This window comes from Capra hircus, unplaced genomic scaffold (assembly GCF_001704415.2).
Source record: "Capra hircus breed San Clemente unplaced genomic scaffold, ASM170441v1, whole genome shotgun sequence".
NCBI lineage: Eukaryota > Metazoa > Chordata > Mammalia > Artiodactyla > Bovidae > Capra > Capra hircus.
The window spans coordinates 12,384-32,484 of NW_017189684.1; the positions used below are offsets into that span (position 1 = coordinate 12,384).

The 20,101-nt window shown below is 69.1% G+C and overlaps 1 protein-coding gene across 2 annotated transcripts; it reads left to right on the forward strand.

The window, feature by feature from the left end:
- The first annotated feature begins 705 nt into the window (after nucleotides 1–705).
- On the forward strand, nucleotides 706–13,507 carry FGFRL1 (fibroblast growth factor receptor-like 1). Of its 2 annotated transcripts, none has more exons than XM_018044661.1 (7): nucleotides 706–723; nucleotides 1,306–1,400; nucleotides 9,582–9,854; nucleotides 10,940–11,020; nucleotides 11,116–11,400; nucleotides 11,487–11,840; nucleotides 12,227–13,507. In XM_018044661.1, exons 2-7 carry the CDS (start codon nucleotides 1,322–1,324, stop codon nucleotides 12,691–12,693), a joined length of 1,539 nt encoding a protein of 512 aa, XP_017900150.1. In that variant the 5' UTR covers nucleotides 706–723; nucleotides 1,306–1,321; the 3' UTR covers nucleotides 12,694–13,507. The 2 variants fall into 2 exon arrangements, with proteins under 2 accessions (XP_017900150.1, XP_017900151.1); XM_018044662.1 differs by lacking the exon at nucleotides 706–723 and adding an exon at nucleotides 1,056–1,071.
- The last annotated feature ends 6,594 nt before the right edge of the window (nucleotides 13,508–20,101 follow it).

Genomic DNA, 20,101 nt, shown 5'->3' on the forward strand with positions numbered 1-20,101 from the left:
GCGTGGGGGCGCGGTGTGCCGGCCCGGCCGCCAGTGGGTGGAAACAAGCTGGGGGCGGGGCCAGGGCCCTGCGGGGGCGAGGCGGACGGGCGGGGGCGGGGCCGCGCCCCGGGAGCCGCCCCCCGCGGGCGCCCCGTACTGCGAGGGTTAAGGCCGCGAGCCGGGCGGCGGCAGGGCGGGCGCGCTCGCCGATTGGCGGAAAGTTCGGGCGCGAGGCGGGGGGCGGGGCGGGGCGCGGGGCGGGGCGCTGCGGCCAGGACGCGCCGATTGGCGGGAAGTTCGAGCGCGGGGCGGGGCTCGGGGCGGGGCTCGGGGGCGGAGCGCGGGGCGGGGCGCGTGGGCTGCGGCGCACCGATTGGCGGGAAGTTGTGTCGGGGCGGGGCGCGCGGCGGGCTCGGCGCTCGCTCCGGGAGAGTTGACAAAGCCCCGCAGGGAAGGACGCCTCGCGGCGTGGCGCCCCGGGCCCCTCGCCCCGCCGCCCCGGGATCGCGGCCCCGGCCCGCGGACCGCCCTCGCCACCCTCCTCGCCCCCCGCCCCGACCCCGGCCCCCGATCCCCGCCCCGGCCCCAGCCCGAGCCGCCCGCGCGCAGGTAGCGCCGCCCCGTCCCGAGGCCGGGCCCGGGGGCGCGGGGCGGCGGGGTGCGGCGCCCGGGGCGGCAATGACCGCGCAGCGCGCCCCGCGGGCCCGGCCCTGAGCCCCGCCGCCCGCGAGCCCCGCCGAGGTGAGCCCCTTCGCGCGCCTCCGACTCCCGGGGCAGACTGGGAGGGCCGATTCCGGAGGGTCGGGGGCCGGGGCCGCGGGAGGGGGCGGGGGCCGAGCGTCCGAGTCCCCGCTCCGCGGCGAGGGGCCGCAGGCACCGGCGCGCGCCGCCGCGGCTCCCGCCCGGCCCGAGGTCCTGCCCGCGCCCCGCCCCCGCCCCTGCACCCCACGTGGGCCCCCCCAACGCAAATTTGTCCGCTAATGGCGCAGGCGATTATCTGCGGGGCCGCCGGTGTTGTGTGTCCCGCGGGCAGGGCCCGAGTTACAAGCGCCAGGAATCCAGACGGTGTTTGGAGGGGGGGCGGGGGAGGTCGGTAATTAGTGTAAACCCTTTGTCTGCCTTTGATACCCACGGTTCCCCCGCCGCCGCTTCCTCCGCCCGGAGCGCGCCAGGGAAGGCGGGGCGGCCCGCACCTCGGTCCCCCTCGGTCCAGGGCCGGGGTGCTGGCTGCTCCGAGGCCCGAGGCCCGGGGGGAGGGGGAGCGGGGCGGAAAACCCGCCCCCCCACCCGCACGTAGATGACCAGCCTCTGAATCCCCCCCAGGTCCGCACTGGCCGAGATGACGCCGAGCCCCGCGTCGGTGCTGCCGCTGCTGCTCCTGCTGCTGGGGGCCCTCCCGCCGGCCGCCGCCGCCCGAGGTGAGTGCTGGCGCCCAGCCCGGCGCCCCGGCCTCCGCCAGCGCCGCCCCTTTCCCTCCGGCCCTGAACTCTGCCACAGTGCCCGCCTGGCGCGCGTGCCTGCGCCCCGCCCCTGCTGGCCGCGCGCAGCCCGGCCCCTCACCCACTGGGCCCCCGGCTCACCCACGGGCCAGGGCAGCTCCCGCGTCGGCCCCACACCCGAGGGCTCCTCAGCTGTCTGCGGGGCCTCCCCTCTCGCCATGAGGTCCCCCAGATCACCCACGGGGTGGTCTCACTGCCCAGGCTCCCCCAGCTCTGGCACAGGGTCCCACACTGGCTGGCAGGTTGGGCTCTGGCCCCAGTTCCCCTCAGAGCACACACATCCACCCACCGCTGCAGCTGAGGGCAGCCGCTGGTGGAGGATTCCTGGGCAGTGGGCAGTTTGGCCACAGTGGACCCAGTTAGGCCCCTGAAAACCTACAGAAACCCCCTGGTGGCCAGCGCCGGGTGTGGGGACAGTGGGGGCCTTCTTAGCATGTGGGCCTCACGACCCAGACCAGTGCGCTAGGCCTGCCCGTCTCCAAGAAGGTGCGAGGTTGGGGCCAGGGGGCCGAGGGCCCAGCACACGGGGTGGGGAGTTGGGGCCTGTCTTAGAGCAGACGCTGAGGCTACCTCGTTCAGGCACACAGTGCGTCCCTCAGCGTGGCGTGTGTGCCACAGCGGGGCCTGGATGCGGGCTCACACACTTTCTGTGCGAGAGGGCGGCCTCAGATACCCCTGGAGGGAGCCCTGCCCCAGCAAGGGGCGTCCTTGGCTGACGGGCGATGGGTGATGCGTGCCCGTGGCCTCCCACCGCCATGTTCTGTGCTGGCCTCCTTCAGCGAGGCGGGACCTGCGGCCAGGCCAGCCCTGTGGGTGTGTTGACCACTCAGGATCGCCCTTGCCCTGTCCACCAGTCCTCTGAGGCGTCGCACCCCGCCCCCGCCGCTGTCCCGCAGGCGCACCGAGCCCAGGCTGGCCTTATATGGCTGCATTCGGGTGTGGGGTGGCGGGCGGCGGCCCAGGTGGGCCTCATGCCACGGTACCCACCCCCCCCCGCCTGCCCTGCTGGGGACTGGCTGGCTCGCTTGAGGGTGGGGGCTGCCCAGGCGTGGCCGAGATGGCAGTGCCCAGGGTGCTGCGGACACTTGGGTCATGCCCAGCAAGGCTCCCCACCCCTGGGGCCAGCAGCTCAGCCTCCAATTTCTCTTTCATCTGCTTGGACTCCGCCATCCCTGAGCCTGCCTGTCCTCTGGCCGCTTGGCTAGGGAGGCTTGGGACGCCACTGGCCTGACCTGGCCACTGGCTGGAGCCTGAAGTGGAGGGGCGGGTGGCAGTGGGCCGTGGACGGCCGTAGGCAGCAGGGCCTGCCTTGGCGCCGAGCGGTCCCCCAGGGGCCACACCCCGCTCAGTGCCCTTTGGCTGAGGCCTTGGGCTGCATGGTGGGGGCCCTGGCGGCCGTAGGGAGGTGGGAGCCGCTTTCCAAGGGCAAGCAAGGGCCTCTGTGGTTCCTGGTGGGGGTGCTCTTCCTGAGTCGTGTTGGCTTGTCCTCCAGGCCTGGACTGGAGGGTAGAGTTGTCTCAGGCCCTTCCCACTTGGCGCGTGGACAGGCTGCGTGTGGACCTTCTTCAGGCAGGCAAACCGGCGCGGAGAGAGTTTGGGTGGTTTCTTGAAGCCGCTTTCCCCGTGGTGTCACAATTTCTGGAATCAGTACATTTCTAGACTCAATATTTTTAAGGTTCCCCTTTTCCTAAAGTTTCACAATCTTGGTGGGTTAAGTCTTAAGCTTTTTTTTTTTTCAAATTTGAAAACAGAATTTGGCTTTCTCCGTTTCCACTTTATTTCTCACAGTGGGAATTCGAGAGGCTCCGAATGAAGTGCCTTTTACAATTTACTTTGAAAAGAGTCATTTCAGGGCTTTCTGAGAAGTGCCACCTCTGGACTTTTCTGAGGATGGTGCAGTGGACGGTCTCTGAGCAGCTGGCCCTGGAGGCCCCTCTCCCTCCCCTGGACCTGGCCAGCGCATGCCCGGCCACCTTCTGCCTGTGGAATGGGACAGACTTCAGGCCGACTTGCCTGGGGGCTGTGGTAGAAGGCTCTGCCAGGGCATGTGAGTCCACAGGGAGGCGTGCGGCTGTCAGAAAGGCTGTGATGTGTGTGCTGGTGGACCTCAGCCTCTGACCGGGCTGCAAGGGGCCACCTCCTTGCCCCCCAGGCCCCTGCAGGCAGCATTGGCCAGTGTGCGGCCGGGCCGAGGTGGACTCACGGGAGCCCGGCCCAGGCTCTGCAAGGTGGACCTAGGTCAGCGGCCCACTTATGTCTTGTCTTGGGCCCCACTCCTGGAAAGGAAAATAAACCACTGCCCACTCTGCGGGGAAGAGGGAGCAAAGAAAGTCACCCTTGGCTGGACCTGGAATTGCTGCCTACCAGGCTCCGTCTCCAGTGCGTCAGGATCAATGGGCCCCCAAGTCCTCCTGGCTCTGCGGCAGCCCTAACGAGGGAGTTGCTGGTTTTCTCCAGTAGCAGCCCCAGCCTCTGCGTCGGCTGGGCAGCCCAGGCCCCACGGACGTGCGGGGGAGGTGAGCGGAGGCAGCCCATCTTGGCCTGCTTTGCCCCGTTCTATGCCTCCACGGGTGACCACAGCCTGGTGTGTCCAGGGGACAGCCTCAGTGAGCAGGTCAGCACGCGGAAGGAAGGGGTGCCCACCCCATGGACGCCCTGTCTGGTGCGGCCCCCCACTCTTCCTAGCGGTGGTCCCGGGTGCTCCAGTAAGCACAGCCTGCCTTCTCTCAGGGCCCAAGGCCAGCAGGGGCCACCATCCTGTGGGTTTCGCAGCCCTGGGTTCCCTGGAGAGGCTCGGGTTTCACAGGACCAGGTGGGATGGGCCTGGAAGGAGAGGTGGTCCCGGTCAGGTGAGGCAAGGAAGGCCTCCAGCGGCGGGAGTGTCGTGGGCAGAGGTGGGCAGCCCACCATGGCCAGGGTGGGCACAGGGCCTCGGCCTAGCAGGGTAGGGCCCTCGGGTGGGGAAGGGCTGGGCTGGTCGGCCGAGGGGAGCGTCTGGGGGGTGGTCCGCTGGGGCCTCTGCTCCCACCCTGTGCCCTGCTGAGTGGCTGGGGCAGGGTCTGGAGGTGGCATGCTGGGGTGGGGGGGCACATGCCCACACCGAGCAGACTGGCCCAGGGGGGGACTGGCCCAGGGTGCCGGGGGAGGCTTCTGGAGCTGTCCCCAAGCCGGAGGCAGGGCAGGGAGTTGCCCCAGCCTCGGGGCTGCCGAACCCCAGGGTTTCCCATCTTGGCAGGAAACACAACTCCTCTTCTTCCTGCCGGGGAGTTTATTTTGTGAGAGATTTTCACAAGCTGTGTGCTGGATAACGGGCCCTGTGGAGCCGGCAGGGAGGAGGGAGGCCCCGGCTCCCGTGACGCTGCCCCCAGGCGCCCTCGTGTCCAGGGTTGCCCCCCGCCTGCGCGGCAGCCAGTCTGGGTCGTGGCTGCACTGTGGGGCTGGTCCCAGAGATCACCCTGAGAGTCCGGTGGCCCACCCCACAGCCTCTGGGGCCTGGGGGTGCCCAGTCTGGGTCGTTCGGGCCTCAGGGCCTCAGGCCTGTCCAGGAGAAGCCGCTCAGGGCTCAGTGGAGCGGATGTGGGACCAGGCCGGCTGCTGGGGGTTGGTCGTCTGCGGCTGTAGCCTGGAGACCCCGCATTGGCCCTGAACGCCAGGGGGCTCCAGGCTCAGGAAGGGTCCTCTCACCTCCTAGGTGACTGCCCCTGGGGTGGTCTGGGCCCCGAAGCACGTTACCCTGTCCGCTGCATCCAGCACGGCAGGTGTGGGAGGCCCCGGTGGACAAGGGCCCTCTCTGCCCTCTGACAGCTGGGAGGGCGTCTGTGAGGTGGCGGCGGGGGGCAGGCATGGGCAGGTTTGCGGGAGGGTCGGCACTGAGTCTGTGGACCCAGTGAGACCTTGGCACTGCGCGAGGGCTGCCCAGTGCTCAGCTGTGCCCCTGGGTGGGCTGGGTGCTTTCCAATCACCGTCCCCCACTGGCAGTTCCCATGGGTGCCCCCAGGGATGTGGCACCATCAGGGTGATGCTCTGGGCCCCCAGCCGGGGTCCCGGGGGTGCTGAGCCGGGGTCCGGGGGTGCTGGGCCGGGGTCCGGGGGTGCTGGGCCGGGGTCCCGGGGGTGCTGGGCCGGGATCCTGGGGGTGCTGAGGGTGAGGCAGAGGAGCCCTGAGGCTGGCTTCCACTGGAAGTGGAAGGGCCCCTTGGTGCCCACTCCTCTGCCGGGCAGCTGGGCAGCGGGTGGTGGGGACACTCCCGCCGCCTTGCTCGGTGGGTCAGGCCGTCCCTTTGCCACGCCCAGAATGGCCTGGTTTCTCGGGCAACCACCTGTCCTGCGGGTCCTACCAGTTCCACCACAGATCCCGTGGGTCCGGCCCCCGGGGCCGCCCCGGGCCAGCTGGTGACCAGGAGCCTGTGAGTGTGTGCAGCTGTGCAGCGGTGCTGGGCGGGGGTCTGCCCGCCTCCTGGCAGCCGCGTGGTGGTCCTCCTCTGTGCCCACCCCCCGACCCGGGTGCTCCTGCCCTTCCCCTGGGGCCTCGCCTCCCTGGGGAGGGTGCTGGGCCCAGAGCCTGGCGCCCACCGTGCCGAACACCTCATGTGTCCCACCCCCTAGACAGCCTAGTGCCTGGTGCAGGCGTCCAGGCCGGCCTTGTTTGTCCACCTCTGGGGCCCAGCCCCCTCCCCACCTGCTGGCTTAGCTGATCCCACACGGCATGGTGGCAGCTCCCAACCGGCCGCCCCCACCCGTAGCCAGGCCCACCATGGTCGGCTTCATCCACCGCCCCCCCAGCCTTGCCGCGGCCAGAGCATTCCTCAGGCTGGAAACTTGGGGGCTTTGCAGGGCTTGCTGGGGACAGAGCTGCCCTGACGTGCAGGCTGAGAGCTCAGGCTCCATCACCTTCACCTGCTCTGAGGCCTCTGGCACCTGGGGTTTGGGGGAGGGTGGTGTCTGGCTCACCCGCCTTGAAGGGAGCTTGGAGTCGCAGGCCAGGGCCCACCAAGCACCCTGGGTGCCTGGGAGGCGTGAGGGCCAACCTTGGGGTGCCCCCGCTGCCCATGGCCAGGCCCCTGGCAGACTGTGGACAGAGCAGGGAGTGTGGGTCCAGACGGAATGGCCAGGGCAGTTCACCCCGCCCCAGGGGGGCAAAGGCCGCGAGGCACGGGTGCTGCACTTCGGGGTGGCCCCCGGGCCCTATGATGATGACTTGGGGGATTTGAGGGGGCTCCAGCTGGGGGTCCCTTCTCCATCTGCCCAGCACCTCTGCCCTGGGTCGCAGCAGGGTCTTGTTATAACAAACCTGGGGAAATGGAGCCCTGGCCAGGCGGGGGGCCTGCAAGCCTGGGGGTCTCCGGCGCTCAGAGGAGGGGGTCTGCACCCCCTGTTGGGGTGTGCATCTGGGGGACAGCGTATGGGGGCAGTATCATGGCCGCGTGTGGCCCCAGCTCCGGGTTCCCCAGTGGCTCAGGGGTGAAGAGTCCACCTGCAATGCAGGAGACCCAGGTTCGACCCTTAGGTTGGGATATCCCCTGGAGGAAGGCATGACATCCCGCTCCAGCGTCCTCGCCTGGAGAAGCCCATGGTCAGGGGAGCCTGGCGGCCTGCAGTCCCTGGGGTTGCAGAGTCCTACGGACTTAGCAGCTGAACGCTGGAGCAGCTGCAGAGCCTGGCAAGGAGGAGGGAGGGGAGGAGGGAGGGGCTCTGCCCCCTTTGCCCACGCCCACGATGCTCAGCCTGCATCCTGGGTGAGACCCTGCACAGCCTGCCGCCTCCACACCCTCTTTGCACCTTGCCTGTGCCCCAAACCTCCCCGCACTGTGGCTCTGGGGAGGTGCTAGTTTGGGGCTTCCTGGAGGCTGCGCTCTAGGGAGGGGCGGCAGCTGGGCAGAGGGCCTGCCGGGAGCTGAGAGGCTATCCCCCTAGGCACACCCACACCACCAGGCCCTGCAGGGGCCCCAGGTCCCCAGGCGAGCCTCAGTTTCCATGGCAAAGCGTCTGGATGCCCCGTCCAGGTGGAACAACGGGGCTTGTGTTTCCTGGGCTAAATATAGGGCTGCCGCAGCCGTGCTGGCAGCCAAAACCCCTAGGAGTCTGGGGGGCCGGGCCTCCCGCCTGTGAGCCTGCGGGGGTCTCTGCAGAGGCTGGCCAGGCGGAGCACAGGTTGGGGCGGAGCAGCCGCGCAGGAGGGGCTTTGTTTGCTTTGGGATGCGGCTGGCTCCGCGGGCACTGCCTCGTCCCCCTCCGCTCAGGCCGGCTTGCGGGGCTACACTTCCGGCCCATCTGGCGGTCAGCAGACCCCGTCCCTCCTCTCCGCAGTGACCCTGGGCAGCGTCCGTGCCACTCACAGTTGCCCCACCCCCACTTCTGAAGGCCTCCTGGGGAATGGGGAGGGCCCCTTCTCTGCCACTGAGGCAGGCTGCTCAGGGTCTGGGGGTGTTGGCGAGGGCCCAGTGGTCCCTGCAGGTTGTGGTCAGGACAGGCAGAGCCCCACCGGGGAGGCTCCGCATACGCGTGTGTCTGTGTGGACACGTGTGGGTCTGCGCGTGTGATCCTTGTGTCCAGGTGTCAGCCTGGGGGACCGGGAACAGGCTGGGGTACCTGCTTTGTCCTGCAGCCTGGGAGGCCCCTGGGGATGGTGGAATTTCAGGCGGTGACAGGTGGTAGACAGGGTCTGCCTGGGAATGAGGCCTGGGCCCTGGGCAGCCTGGTTGGGCCCTCCTGGGGTCCACTCGTCTGGGGCCCCTGACACCCCCCGCACTGTGAGCTGAGTGGGTGCCTGGGGGCAGGCCCTGCAGACTGCGAAGTCATTAGGGAGAGGTGGTCAGGGGAAGCGTGAGGGCTGGCTGGCCGGTGCAGCTGCATCGTGGGGGTGCGGCCCCCCGAATAGGATCTCTGTCGCTCACACCCCGGTCCCCTGGAAGCAGAGCCTCGGGACCCCCTCCCCACTTGGGGCCCCAGAGAAGCGGAGCCCAGGGCCGTCAGCTCGCCCATCCCCAGGTTCACAGCCGCCACCCCCCATCAGCACCCCAGGCAGGGGTGGTGGGGGTCCACGCCCTGCAGGGCTCTGGGAACCGGAGCGTCTGCGGGACCCACAGGAGCCCTCCGGTTGCAAAGCAGTGGTGGGACCAGCTGGCCGTGCTGGAGAAACACCCGCTGGTTATTGAAAACACACGCTGCCCTTGGGCCCCGAACGATAGTGTCTCAGAGCAGCCGCGCCAGGCCAGCACCTCCGCGCGGCCAGGACACCCGGCCGCGGCCCTCCTGGCCTGAGTGGCGGACTCGAGGGGTGGAGGCACCTTCCAGTGGCTGGTGGCTGCAGTCCCGGGAGCCAAGCCCAGTCAAGCCCCTGGGAAGGGCAGCTGAGTGCTCATGGCTGCTTCTCCTGGCCTGAGGGACGGGGTGGCTGCCCGCGAGAGAGGGCCGAAGCCCCCGTGGTCTTCCCGTGGTGCTGGAGCTGCACGCGGGCCCTGGCTCTGGGCCCCGGGCACGGCGGGGGCTGAGGGTCCCCTGGAGGTAGCTCCGTACCCTTGTGGTGTCCGCAGCGCCCTTCCCCCGAGCCGTCTCCTGTTGTCGTATAGACCGGATCACCCCCGTTGTGCCCACACTTGACCCCGGAGGAACTGAAGCTGGACCCAGGCCGGGGGGATCAGGGACGGTCAGGGGCGCCAGTGGCCTCAGCCCAGGACTCTGGCTTCTCCCATGGGAGAGAGTGGTCACCCATAGCGGGGGTGCCCAGCTGCTTGCCCTCTGACCCCAAGGCCTTGGTGACCTGGCGTGGCCTGGCTGGCAGCGGCGAGGCTCTTGTCCGGGCAGACAGACCTGGTTCAGCGTAGCCCAGCCACACACGGGCACAGATGCAGAGACGCTCGCATGTGCACACCCTGCCCGTGAGGGGCTGTCCTTACTGGCCTGTGCACGTGCGTCCTGGGTGAGCCGGTCCTCCGGACTGCGTTCCAGCTCCTGTGCGAGAGCGCGCAGGGGCCCCTGTGGTCTGGGTGGGCTCCCGGCAGGGACAGCCCTCCCGCCAGCTCCCAGTGCCCACACTGCCTTTGCCCTGACCGACCCGCTGCCAGTCCCCTCCTCCCTGACGGAGCCCTCTGACCCCCACAGGGCCCCCGAGGATGGCGGACAAGGTGGTCCCGAGGCAGGTGGCCCGGCTAGGCCGCACGGTTCGGCTGCAGTGCCCCGTGGAGGGGGACCCGCCGCCACTGACCATGTGGACCAAGGACGGCCGGACGATCCACGGCGGCTGGAGCCGCTTCCGCGTGCTGCCCCAAGGGCTGAAGGTGAAGGAAGTGGAGCCAGACGATGCTGGTGCCTATGTGTGCAAAGCCACCAACGGCTTCGGGAGCCTCAGCGTCAACTACACGCTCATAGTGATGGGTCAGTGTTGGGGCAGGGTCTTGCGCTGGCAGGGAGGCAGCGCTTCCCTGAGTGCCCACCGCCACCCGCCGTCCTGCCTGAACTTGACCACTGCCCCCCAGGACCCTGGGGTCCCGCTGGCTGCCTCTGAGTCCAGGACGCCCACCAGCCCGGGCTGCCTCCTCAGGCTGCACCTCGGGGGGGCCCTTTCCTCCCAGCTTCTCCTCCGCCAAAGTTCTGCCAGCTTGAGGGGCCAGGGCTGGCTGGGAGACGGCAGGAATGGGTGGGGGGCCCCAGCTTGAACCGAAGTGCAGCCTGGTGGGCCAGGCCGGCCGGTAGCCTTGGCGTCGGCCGTGACTTTGAGGCTCAGGTTTCTGAGTTCAGAGGGGCCGCTGGGAAGCAAGGGCCTTGTGTTCTCCTCTGCCTCCGGGGGCCTGGGCTTGGGGACTGGGCGGCGCCCCAGCAACACGCCCTTCACTCGCTGGTACCAGGCGCTGGCCTGGCCCTCCCCCACGGGCGCCGGAGCAGCACAAAGGAGGAGCCCGACCCACATGCCCTGCCGCTGGGTTCTGGGGTGGGGTCCGAGAGCTGGGCCTTGGTCCTGGGCCCTGGAGGCGGCGGCTGTCCCGGGGAGGGGGCATTCCTCAGCATTCCCCACGCACCTCCCCCCCCCCAGGTTCCCTCTGGACTGTGGAATGGGAATACTGTGGGTGTCCCCCACCACGTCCTTTCAAAGGGGAGGATGACCAGGCGGTATGCGAGCCATGTCAGTTCACCGAGCCCTCGGCCCCTTGATGTGGGCTAGGGTTACTGCAGCTGCTGGCGGGCCCCGGCCCCCACCGCCCCCAGGCCCTGCAGACCCCCGGGAGCCAGGGTGGGAGAGCCAGACCTCTATCCCACCCACGCCTGGCGGGGTCACCTGCACCCAGGCAGTGGGCCGGGAGGCGGCTCCCGCCCAGCTGTCCCTGGGATTCTGAGCTGCGGGCATGCATCCACGGCCTCCTGCTGGTGTGTTGGAGCCTCCAAGCTGGGCCTGGGGCTGGGGTCTATGCTGGGGTCTCACAGGGGCTACTGAGGCCCCTCTCACGTGCCCCCATCCCCCCCAGATGACACCAGTCCAGGAAGGGAGAGCCCAGGGCACGACAGCTCCTCTGGGGGCCAGGAAGATCCAGCCGGCAAGCAGTGGGGTGAGCAGAGGGGCGTCAGGTGGGCTGGGGACTGGGCCTACCGCTCCCCCAACCCCGCCTGGCCCTCTGACCTCCACGCCTCCCTCCCTCTGCAGCGCGGCCCCGCTTCACGCAGCCCTCCAAGATGAGGCGCCGCGTGATTGCGCGGCCCGTGGGCAGCTCCGTGCGGCTCAAGTGCGTGGCCAGCGGGCACCCGCGGCCCGATATCATGTGGATGAAGGATGACCAGGCCTTGACCCGCCCGGCGGCGGGCGAGCACAGGAAGAAGAAGTGGACGCTGAGCCTGAAGAACCTGCGCCCGGAGGACAGTGGGAAGTACACGTGCCGCGTGTCGAACCGCGCAGGCGCCATCAACGCCACCTACAAGGTGGATGTGATCCGTGAGTTCGGGCGGGGGCGGGGGTGGGGCGAGGGCTGAGGGTGGGCTGCAGCCCTGGGGCCGCGCCCAACGCTTGTCCCTGCCCAGAGCGGACGCGCTCCAAGCCTGTGCTCACGGGCACGCACCCCGTGAACACGACGGTGGACTTCGGGGGCACGACATCCTTCCAGTGCAAAGTGCACAGCGACGTGAAGCCCGTGATCCAGTGGCTGAAGCGCGTGGAGTACGGCGCCGAAGGCCGCTACAACTCCACCATCGACGTGGGCGGCCAGAAGTTCGTGGTGCTGCCCACCGGCGACGTGTGGTCGCGGCCCGACGGCTCCTACCTCAACAAGCTGCTCATCACGCGTGCGCGCCAGGATGACGCGGGCATGTACATCTGCCTGGGAGCCAACACCATGGGCTACAGCTTCCGCAGCGCCTTCCTGACGGTGCTGCCTGGTACGTGCGCCCGGACCCGCCCCGGGGACCCGCCCCGCCCCCGGGGACCCGCCCCCGCCCCCCGGGCCCGCCCCGCCCCCCGGGGTCCCGCCCCGCCCCCGGGGTCCCGCCCCGCCCCCGGGGTCCCGCCCCGCCCCCCGGGGTCCCGCCCCGCCCCCCGGGGTCCCGCCCCGCCCCCGGGGTCCCGCCCGCCCCCCGGGGTCCCGCCCCGCCCCCCGGGGTCCCGCCCCGCCCCCGGGGTCCCGCCCCGCCCCCCGGGGTCCCGCCCCGCCCCCGGGGTCCCGCCCCGCCCCCCGGGGTCCCGCCCCGCCCCCGCGCACCAGCTGGGTTGTAGGATGCCCGCACCCTGACAGTCCCCTCCCTACCCTCCTCGGTTTCTCCCGTAGACCCAAAGCCACCAGGGCCGCCCGTGGCCCCCTCGTCCTCCACCACCAGCCTGCCGTGGCCGGTGGTCATCGGCATCCCGGCCGGCGCGGTCTTCATTGTGGGCACCGTGGTCCTGTGGCTCTGCCAGGCCAAGAAGAAGCCGTGCGCCCCGGCCCCGGCTCCCCCGGCCCCTGCACATCGCCCGCCCGCCACAGCCCGCGACCGCGGCGGGGATAAGGACCTGCCCGCCCCCGCCCCCCTGGGCTCCAGCCCCGGAGTGGGGCTGTGTGAGGAGCTCGGGCCCCCGGCTGCCCCCCAACACCTGCTGGGCCCCGGCTCAGCCACCGGCCCCAAGCTTTACCCCAAACTCTACACAGACACGCACACGCACACACACTCACACACACACTCACACACACACTCACACACACACTCACATGTGGAGGGCAAAGTCCACCAGCATCAGCACATCCACTGCCAGTGCTAGGCGCCTGGGGGGCTTGCAGAGGCCACCCCGTGCAGGCTGGGGGCAGAGGGCCACAGCGGGGACGCACCACGGGCCCGTCTCCCCATGCCCCGGGGGGCGCACACGCACGTGGATGCGCACACACACACCACATGCCTCTGGACACACACACACACACACACACACACACACACACACTCAGACTGAGAAGCCTTTGGGAAGGTCTGTATTGTAACCGCAGTGCGCATGTGGCAACCGGCTAGCTCGTGAAGGAATCCCTTGGCCCTGTGAGAAGGATTTCACGGGGGCCACGGGCACCCCCCCACCCTGGCCTGGCAGGAGATCTGAGAGGCACCCTGGCTTTGCAAACCAAAAACTCCGACCCCTTCCCTACGCCTGCCTGCCTGTGTCCCTGCCCAGGCTATTTTTGCCACCACCTGTCCTGGTGTCCAGGAGTCCACCAGCACCCTGGAGGGGGGTCGGGCGGAGCAGTCCTGGGCCCTGTCCTGAGAGGCTGGAGCCAGGGGGGGTTGACTTTCGTCCCACCCGGCCTCCCACTGCCAGAGAGGAGGGGCCTTGATATTTATATTTAAGAAATTAAGATAATAATATTAATAATGATGAAAGGAGAGCTGGGCCACGGAGACTTGGCCTCTTCCAGGGCCCAGGACCCACCTGGCTTTGTGGCCACACTGGATGTCCACCCTGGCCTGGGCACCCATCACCCTGTTACCCGTGGCCCCAGACCTTTGTAATTTTATATAGAGTTTGAGCTGACGCTTCGTATATTTAATTTATTTTGTAAAACAAGAAAACGTGCATCCTTTTCCTTGAAGCTGGTGTTCCTTTCCATGCGCGCATGCGCCTGTATGCCAGGAACCCCACGGCCAGGCCGCAGGCTCGGGTCCCCCCGGGCCCACCGTCAGTGTCCGGGACGCGTGTCTCTGGCCGGCCCGAGTCTGGCTGTCTGGGGGTCTGCTTTCTCTGCTGGTGTGACCCCCCGCCCCCAGTCCTCACCACAGGGCCTGTGCTCCTCCCGCCCCACATTCCGGGGCTCGCCATGTGCCCTCGGCGGGCAGGTGGGCTGGGGGCTGCCGCAGGGCCCCGACCACCCTGGTTGGGGCAGCAGTGCCTCCCTCAACGGGGAGACAGGCTCTGACTCATCAGCCAGCAGGCAGGGCTTCGGCTGCTCCGGCCCGTAGGTTCTGGAGCCTCTTAAGGAGGAGCACGGACAGCTTGTGCGATTTTCGAGAGGCCCCTGGGGCCAGCCTGGTTCTGGTTCTCAGCACTTCAGGCCAGGAGCTCGGGCCCGTCTTGCCTCCTCCGTGGCTCCCTGCTGGGCTGCGGCCCACTTCCTCTCCCAGGCTCCGAGCTGGACCCCCGCCTCTGCTGCCTCCAGCTGCCCCTCCCTCCTCTGCTGGGACCCCAGGAGAGGCAGGACGGCACCCCCTGTCCACTTCAGTGCTGTGCCCCCAGCCTCTGGCCCCCCAGGGTGGACCCCACTCCTGTCTCCAAGGAGGCAGGGGCCGGCCCTGAGGGACCCCTCACCAAGCTCAGGCCGGATGATGGGGGCCACCCACAGCCCCAAGGGAGACCCAGGGCCTGGCTGGCGGTGGGAAGCCGGGCGGCAGTGGGGGCTGCCGGTGGCCCACAGCTGGCGACCAAACAGATGTTCCCCAGACAGGACTGGCTGCAGCCAATGTCTGGTTGGGTTTCAGTCTGAGGGGGAAGGGTGGAGAGAGAGGAGGCCTTGGGCAGTGGGGAGACCTCAGGCAGTGGGCCATCTCTGGGTCATAGGAGTTGAGCTGCCCTCACCCCAGCGTGCGGGTAGAGGGGCAGGTTCCTGGAGGGTGTGGTCCCTCAGAACCTCAGAGGAGACTGGGACTGCACCCCTGTGCCCTTGGCCTGAGGCCGCTGCTGTCCACCTGGCTCATGGGGACCAGCCTCACCATCTGCCCCAGGGAAGGCAGGGGACTAATGTAGGGCCTGTCTCAGCCTGAGCGGTCTGGTTCCCTGGAGACCAGTGTCCACCCCCCAGCGCCCTTCCTGGAGAGAGGGCTGCTGGTGGGCTGGGCACTCTGTGGACCTGCTGGGGTGCCGGGAAAGGTGTGCGGGCGGGGGTGGGGTCTGGACGAGTGGACAGGTCCATTGGCATGGGGCTGGGCGGCCACCAAGAAGCCCAGCCCCGGATTACAGGCCGGCCACACCTTGGTGATCAGAGGAGTCCTCAGCCACGCCATCTCCCACTTCCAGCTGTAGGTGGGGCAGGTGTGGAGGGAGGAGGGCACCACGTGGACCAAGGCTCCCAGGGCCGCCCTAACCACATGCAGAGTCCAACCGGTCTGACATCTGCCTACCCGGGGCTTCTGGCCGGGCCCGCCCCCTGGGGGCCCTGCTGAGACCTGGGAGCCTTGAGTGGGCGGGGCGCCGGGGGCGGGGGCGGGGCCGGGGAGCGCGAGTGGGCGGGGCCGGGCTGCGCGAGGGGAGAGTCTGGGGTGAGGAGGTCCCGAGGGTCTTTGAGTCAGGCCCGCTTCCGGAGTCGGGTCAGGGGCTCCTGGGGTCGCACCAGGAGAGGCTCCGTGGCGGGGCTTCGCCTCTTGGGCGCTTGGGGGCCGCGCTTTGGCCTCGCTGGCCTTCCACAGTTGCCCCTCCATAAATACCAAGGCCAGGACCTAATGTGCCCTTGGTCACAGGCAGAAAGACCAGCAAGCAGCCCCCCGTGACGCCACTGGGGTCCCAAACAGGAGCACGAAAGCTTCCCTGCCCCCAGCTTCGTGAGTCTCCGCGGGGTGGCAGTGGGCCCTGCACCTTGTTCTGGGGGGGTCCCAGTCTCGAGAAACAGGAGGGGGACCCAGCTGTGTTCTCCGTAATTCCCAGGCCAGACTGGGCCACCGGCACCAAAACTCCTGATGCCCATGGTGGGGTTCTGGGTGCTGAGTAGATGGGACTCCCAGGAGGGCGGAGGCCCGGAGCCAGGCCGGCACCTTCCCTGTGGCCTGGGCTGTGACAAGCTGTCCTCTTCAAACCTGTGAACTTGAAAGGGCAGCTCAAGCTCTGACGCTCTGGGGTGTGACTGGCCCCTCCCTACCCCACCCCCACCCCGTCCCCCGCCTCCCAGCCCTCCTGGTTTCAAAGGGGCGGCTAAGAGGCTTCTGCAGCTGTCCCAGAGTGGGGGCCCTGAGGCCGATGTCCAGGGACCGGGTGTCGCGGCAGGAGGGTGAGGATGGGGGAGTGTAGGGCCACACCTGTGGGAGGGCCTGGCAGGAGATCAGAGCCTTGTCCAGGGGCCCGGCCAGGAGGCCTGGGACAGGAATGCAGGATTTAAGACTTAGGAAAGGGGACAGGAACATGGGTCATGGGTTCAGGACATGGGACGAGGACACCCTGCCCAGCACAGACTCACCCAGGGCTCGGGAAGTGGGGTCAAAGCCTGCAGGTGCCAGCCAGGTTGCCCAGCCTCCTGGGCGGCACTGCATAGAGCTTGCAGGGGCCTGGGCCTGCTCAGGGGCCAGGGTCGGGTGGAGGGGCTGCGATGTCAAGGGGCTGAAAGGTGAGTACCCAGACCCAGGGCACTACCCAGACCCAGGGCACAGGCTGGGTTGTCCTGGGACTTGACGGCCTGTGAGGCGGAGCTGCTGCGAGGTGGGGTGCGGAGACGCGGGGATCCCACAGGATCAAGCCACCCGGGGCTGGGCTGGGCCAGGCCAGGCAGCAGCCCTCACAGTATGCCTGGGCACCAGCCCCCATGCAGCCCTCCTGCGGGCAGTGGGCGGGGCCGAGGCTGCTCGTCACGCGCAGGGGGCGGGGCCTGGCCGGAGGCTCCCTCTGCAGCCCCTCTGACCTCACCCCGGGGGCGGGGCGGGGGCGGGAGCCCGTCCTACTCAAGCCCCGAGGGCTGGCTGGTCTCAGGGTCCTCAGGAGATGGGCCGGGCATCAGGGGAGCCCGGGGCCAGGGGCTCTCCTGGGAGCCCTATGAAGGTCCATGCTGTCCTCCCGATTCAGCCCCCATCCTGCCAGTCCCACCTAGGTGCCCTCCCCACACCCACCTCTGTTCTGCCTTGGCTCAAGAGGCCTCCGCAGGCCGGTGATCCCCCTGGCCCAGCCACCCTGACTCCTGGACTGCCGCTGTCTGTGGAAGGAAGGGTGAGCTTCCCAGCAGGCCACACGTATTAGTGAGCCCAGGCGAGTGGGTGGGAGCTGGTAGCGGTCCCCAGACTGGGGAATATAGTGCCTGGGAAGGGGGCTCTGCCTTCCGTGGGGCTTCTCCCGTGGAGACCCCCGGGGGGGCCCCGATGGAGCCCTGGGTTGGCAGCTTCCAATGCCTGGCTGTGCTGCCTGGGGTCACCTGGAGCTGTGCCTGGAGGACGCAAGAGCCCGCCATCCAGTGCGCCTCTGCTGGGCAGCGGCTGGCACCCTGGTCAGCTGCCTGCGCCCCTGGCATCGCTGATGTGAGGTATGGAAGCCTTGACACGGGGCTCGCACCAGCCCTGGGTGGCTGCGCCTGTCCTGGGCCTGGCGTCGCACGCCCCCACCCTGGTGCCCTGGCCAGCACCAGCTCCGAATCTGCTCCGGGGCGAAGGAGGCCCTGGGCCAGGGGCCTTCAGCACACTCCTGCGTTTAGGGATGTGGGCTGGCTCCTTGGGGGTCTTGTCTCTGGTGCCTGTCAGGGGCAGTGAGATGGAGCGTCGCGGTCGGGCGCCGTGGCCAGTGCTGAGATGTGCGGCCTCTCCTGCCTGGATCTGGGCTCAGTCCCACCCCGGCCTTGCCTGGGGCTGGCAGGCTTGCTCCCTCCCCTCTCCAGGGCCGCAGGGGTGAGGGCACCCCCAGAGGCTTCACTGACTCCCCCACCCCCTCCCCCACCGCACCTTCAAGACTCCATGGAGCTGAGCTCTGTGGGACCCGCCAACTCCATAGACAAGCCCGGGGAGAGGGTGCGCGCGGGCCTGCCTTGGAGCAGCCTCGGGTTAGGATCAGACGTCCATCCCCGTGGGGGCTGGGCTGAGACACACCCTTGGCCCCAGGGACCAGGGAAGGGTCTGCAGCAGCCCCAGGTAAGGGCGGGGCGGGCCCAGCGCCCCCCTCGCCCTGCAGCCATGGGGCATCTGGCTCCGGGCCTACAGGTGCCAACAGCTGCCAGCAGCTGGCTGGAGGGGCCCCTTCTGAGTCTCGGGGGCTGGGGAGAGCGTTGGGTTGGAGGAAAGGCCGAGCCGTCCTTGTGCCCCCAAAGCGCCAACCCCAGGCCCTAGAGGCCCTTGCGGAGAGGACGTGCAGGGGTGTCCTGGCCCTGGTGCTTGGGCTGTGCCCCCAGGGGGCACCGTCTGCTTCTGTGGGCCCCAGTGGTGGGGGGCTCCATGGGGGGGCAAGGACACCCCAGCATCACCCCGATGGAGGCAGTGAAGGGGGGCTTCAGGGGGAGGCCCTGGGGAGAGGAGGTGCCTCACCCCTCTCGCTGACACTGTCCCTTCCCTGTGCTCAGGATTCCTGACCCTCCTGGAACCTGGCAGTCTCTCTTGTCGGGCCCTGGGTTCCGGGGCTCTTGCTGGGATGCTGCCCCGTCCCTCCTGCTCCCTAGGCCTGCCCCAAGGTCGTCCCAGTGGGCTTTTCGTGAAGCCTTATGGCCTGCCCACTCCTTGCTGGGACCCACCCTCAGCCCTGCCCTGGGGACCCGTCACTGGGTGTACATCTCCAACGAAGGGGGATGGTGCGGTGGGGGGCAGGGGCAGGGAGCTCTCCGTGTCCCTGACCCCTGCCTTCTGCCCTTGCCCTCTTCCGTCTTGTGGTGGGGACAGGGGGTCTGCCAGCCTCCAGGAGGACTGCGGCGAGGCCAAGAAGAGCGTGTAGTGGTCAGCGGCCATGGCCCGGCCTGCCTCTGACCTCTGATGTTGGCTAGGGCGGTGGGGGTCTGGGGTCACCACCGTATCCCCTTCCAGCCCTGGGCTGCAGGCCCCACCTCAACCCTCACCCTGCTGTCTGCCGCCTGGCAGCACCCCAGGCTGACCTCCCACCCAGCGCACACGAGCTGTCTTCTCAGGCAGCAGACCCTCCCATCTTGAGGCCCCAGGCAGCTCCCTGCCACTCTGACCCTCAGTCTCCTCTGTGGCACGGGTGAGAGGCCCCAGCCAGCAGTAGCCCCTGTCACTGCGTGGGTAGGAGGTGAGCGCAGGCCCGGCCCACAGTGGACCGGCCTGGAGTGGACCCGCCTGGACCGGGGCCCGGGGTGGGCTGGGGTGGCACCGGGCTCCGCAGAAGCAAATTCCTTCTTCCTTCACAACTTTTTCCTCTTTTTTTTTTTTCCACGTTCTTCCAGAAGCCGTCCTCTGCTGTTCATTCCTGGAGCCCCTCCAAGACCATCGGCTCCGGCTCCACTCGTGGCCACAAAGCTCCTTTGATGGCAGAGGCGGGAGCTAAACCAACAGCGGGGGAGGGGAGCCGGGGGCCCCTGGCGAGGCCTCAGGGTGTCTTCAGGGGGCAGGGCTGTACCGGGGTGGGGGTGGGGGCCCAGCAGGGACCCCAGCCCCGGGCTCAGCCTTGTTCCTGGCTGGGAGGATGGTGGCCCCTGAGCCCAGCACCCGTGGTTGAGGCGCCTTGGCTGTTCTCGGGGCAGCCGCGGGGGCCTTCGTGTCCACCCGGGTCTGCCGAGGGTGGGTGCCAGCCTGCTGGGAGGTCTGCGGCCACAGGACCCTGTGCCCGGCTGACCGATGGGATGGCGTTTGCCTTGGATGGCCCATCCGCTGCCAGTGTCTCCACCTGTGGGCTGCAGGGCCCAGACGGGCACACAGCGGCGCTTGCTGAATGTTTGGAGAGCGGCTGTTGGCGGCAGAATGTCAGGGTGTGGTTCTTCTCCTTTCTGCCCTCTTGGAAACCGAGAGGGCTGGCCCCCCGTGACCCTCCAGAAGCCAGCTCGGAGCGTTAGGCACCCTCAGATGCCAGGGAGGCCTGGATGGGCCGCAGGGTGACAGGGAGTCACGGGCATCACAGGGCAAGGGGGTGCTGGGCTGGGCTGGGGCTGGACAGACACATGCTGTGGGCTGGTGACGGCAAGTGTCTGCACAGGAGGCGGCGCGGGGCAGGCATGGAGCTGCCTGGCTGCCACCTTGGGGCTTCGGGCAGCTGGTGGGGGGAGGGTGGCAGGCCAGATGGGTCCAGGACAGGCTGCCGGCTCCTGGGCTCCTGGGCCCGCGGCTGGTACCCGAGGCCGTCCGTGCGCTGAGCCCTAGCAGCTTGGCTGGAGGACTCTCGCTTGGCTACAAATGCAAGCATCACCCCTGGGGCCCCGCGGGGGCAGCGGCCGGGCGGGGAGCAGGCCCAGAATGAGGCACAATCCACCCTTTGTTCCCGTGGCCGCCCGGAGCCTGCGGGCCAAGAGGAAATGAGGCCGCGCCAGCGAGCAGCCCTCAAGCCAGGCCCCGTGGACACCGGGCAGGGCCCG